The sequence below is a fragment of the Octopus bimaculoides genome, chromosome 29 (assembly GCF_001194135.2).
Source record: "Octopus bimaculoides isolate UCB-OBI-ISO-001 chromosome 29, ASM119413v2, whole genome shotgun sequence".
NCBI classification, from domain to species: Eukaryota; Metazoa; Mollusca; class Cephalopoda; order Octopoda; family Octopodidae; genus Octopus; species Octopus bimaculoides.
Window position 1 is genome coordinate 11414886 of NC_069009.1, and position 1707 is coordinate 11416592.

The following is a 1707-nucleotide window of genomic DNA, read 5'->3' on the forward strand; positions in this document are numbered from 1 at the left end:
TATATATATATGTATGTATATGTATATATATATATATATATATATATATATATGTATATATATATATACACTTAGCACAAGGGTCTACATGAAATATAAAAGTGATGGATTTTCATCTTGATCCTATGAACGTAAGTGTAGAATCAGCTCACTGGTTTGATGCAGAATAAATAAAATCTCACTTTTCCCTAGATTGGTGTATATTGTTCCATACACTTTATTCCCTTTTACGTGTAAGCGAAAGCAGGGTGTTGTAATCGCTCGTCGTTGTGTTTTATCTATGTGTTTTCAACATTACTGGAAAACAGCAGAAATACTCATTGGATGAGTATATCCGCATTGGCTCGAAGTTACAAATTTCCCGACATGCAAGCAATCGTATTATTTTTTTTCATTTTCTTTTTCATATGAATCGACCCTCGTATCTTTGCGCGTAGACAAATGTGCATACATACATTTATACGTACATACGTAAATACATAAATAGACATGCGACTTTCTGTGCGTGAGCGTGTGAGAACGTGCGTGTGAGAACGTGCGTGTGAGAACGTGCGTGTGTGTATAGTGATGGATTCGAAGGGTTTTCTTTATTTACCACTTGAATTTTTTTTAATTCCACGGGAGTATAAGTACCTATAATGATGATACTGTGCGCAGGGTATGCATCAACTCTCCGATGCCTTTATTTTAATTAAAACTATGTATATTTCTTTCCTCCTTATTTTCAGACATCGACGAATGTAGATGCAACAATGGTGGCTGTCCTTTTCCCTATAGATGTATTAACAAGCCCGGGTCCCACTACTGTGAATGCCCCTTCGGGTTTACAGGTAAAGGGAACTTCTGTCACCTTGTTGTACCAGAAAATAAACTGAACTTTACTCTCCCAGACAAAAAATCGATTCTACCAAGAGTAACACTACCGCCTGGTCGTGCAGCTCCTGCATCACCACCCATAAAATAGACGAATTGGCCATAAATGGATTCTTCCCATTGTCCTCAATCGAGTCTGACATGGAATCTAAAAAAACGTCTACAGCAACAACTATCACAACTATATTACATAACATAATGGAGTCCTAGATACACATATCCCTACCTGATAATAAAACACATAACACCCTAATCGGATAATTTTTATATCACGTGACCTCTACACTAGACAATCTTCATGCAAGATCACGTGATGACGATCTCACAAACTCACCTTATATCACTGTATTACTTTTATATTTTTTCATTTTATTAACTGAATTGACTACTCAAATAAAACAATATTTTAATCGCAAAAATGTCTTTGTCTGTCTTTAGCGACTAAAAGCCAAGGGTAATGTGTGTGTGTGTATGTGTACGTTTGTGTGTGTATGTGTATGTTTGTGCGTGTGTGTGTGTGTGTGTGTATGTTGTTGTTGCTTCTTGATTCTGGAGCCATGTCTGGCTCATAATCATTGGCGTATAGATTCCCCACCTGAACGGGACGCCGGTCCGTCGCAGGTGCAGGAGGAAAGAGTAAGAGAAAGTTGTGGCGAAAGAATCAGCAGAACTTCGCCATTAGCCTCTGTCGGAGCCATGTGGAGCTTAAGTGTTTCGCCCATAAACACACACGTCGTTCGTCTGAGATTCAAACACGCGATCCCTCAACCGCGAGTACGCTGCTCTAACCGCTACACCATGTGCCTCCACCTCTCTCTCTCTTATATATATATA

General features: G+C 38.7%; 1 protein-coding gene across 1 annotated transcript in view; it reads left to right on the forward strand.

The window, feature by feature from the left end:
• Positions 1 to 1207, forward strand: part of LOC106868085 (EGF-containing fibulin-like extracellular matrix protein 2) — a 5937-nt gene extending 4730 nt beyond the window's left edge. The window contains exon 4 of the mRNA XM_014913200.2: positions 729 to 1207. Coding sequence (XP_014768686.1) covers positions 729 to 964 — 236 coding nt within the window. The 3' untranslated portion in view covers positions 965 to 1207. The remainder of the gene's footprint in view (positions 1 to 728) is intronic.
• Positions 1208 to 1707: the final 500 nt, after the last annotated feature.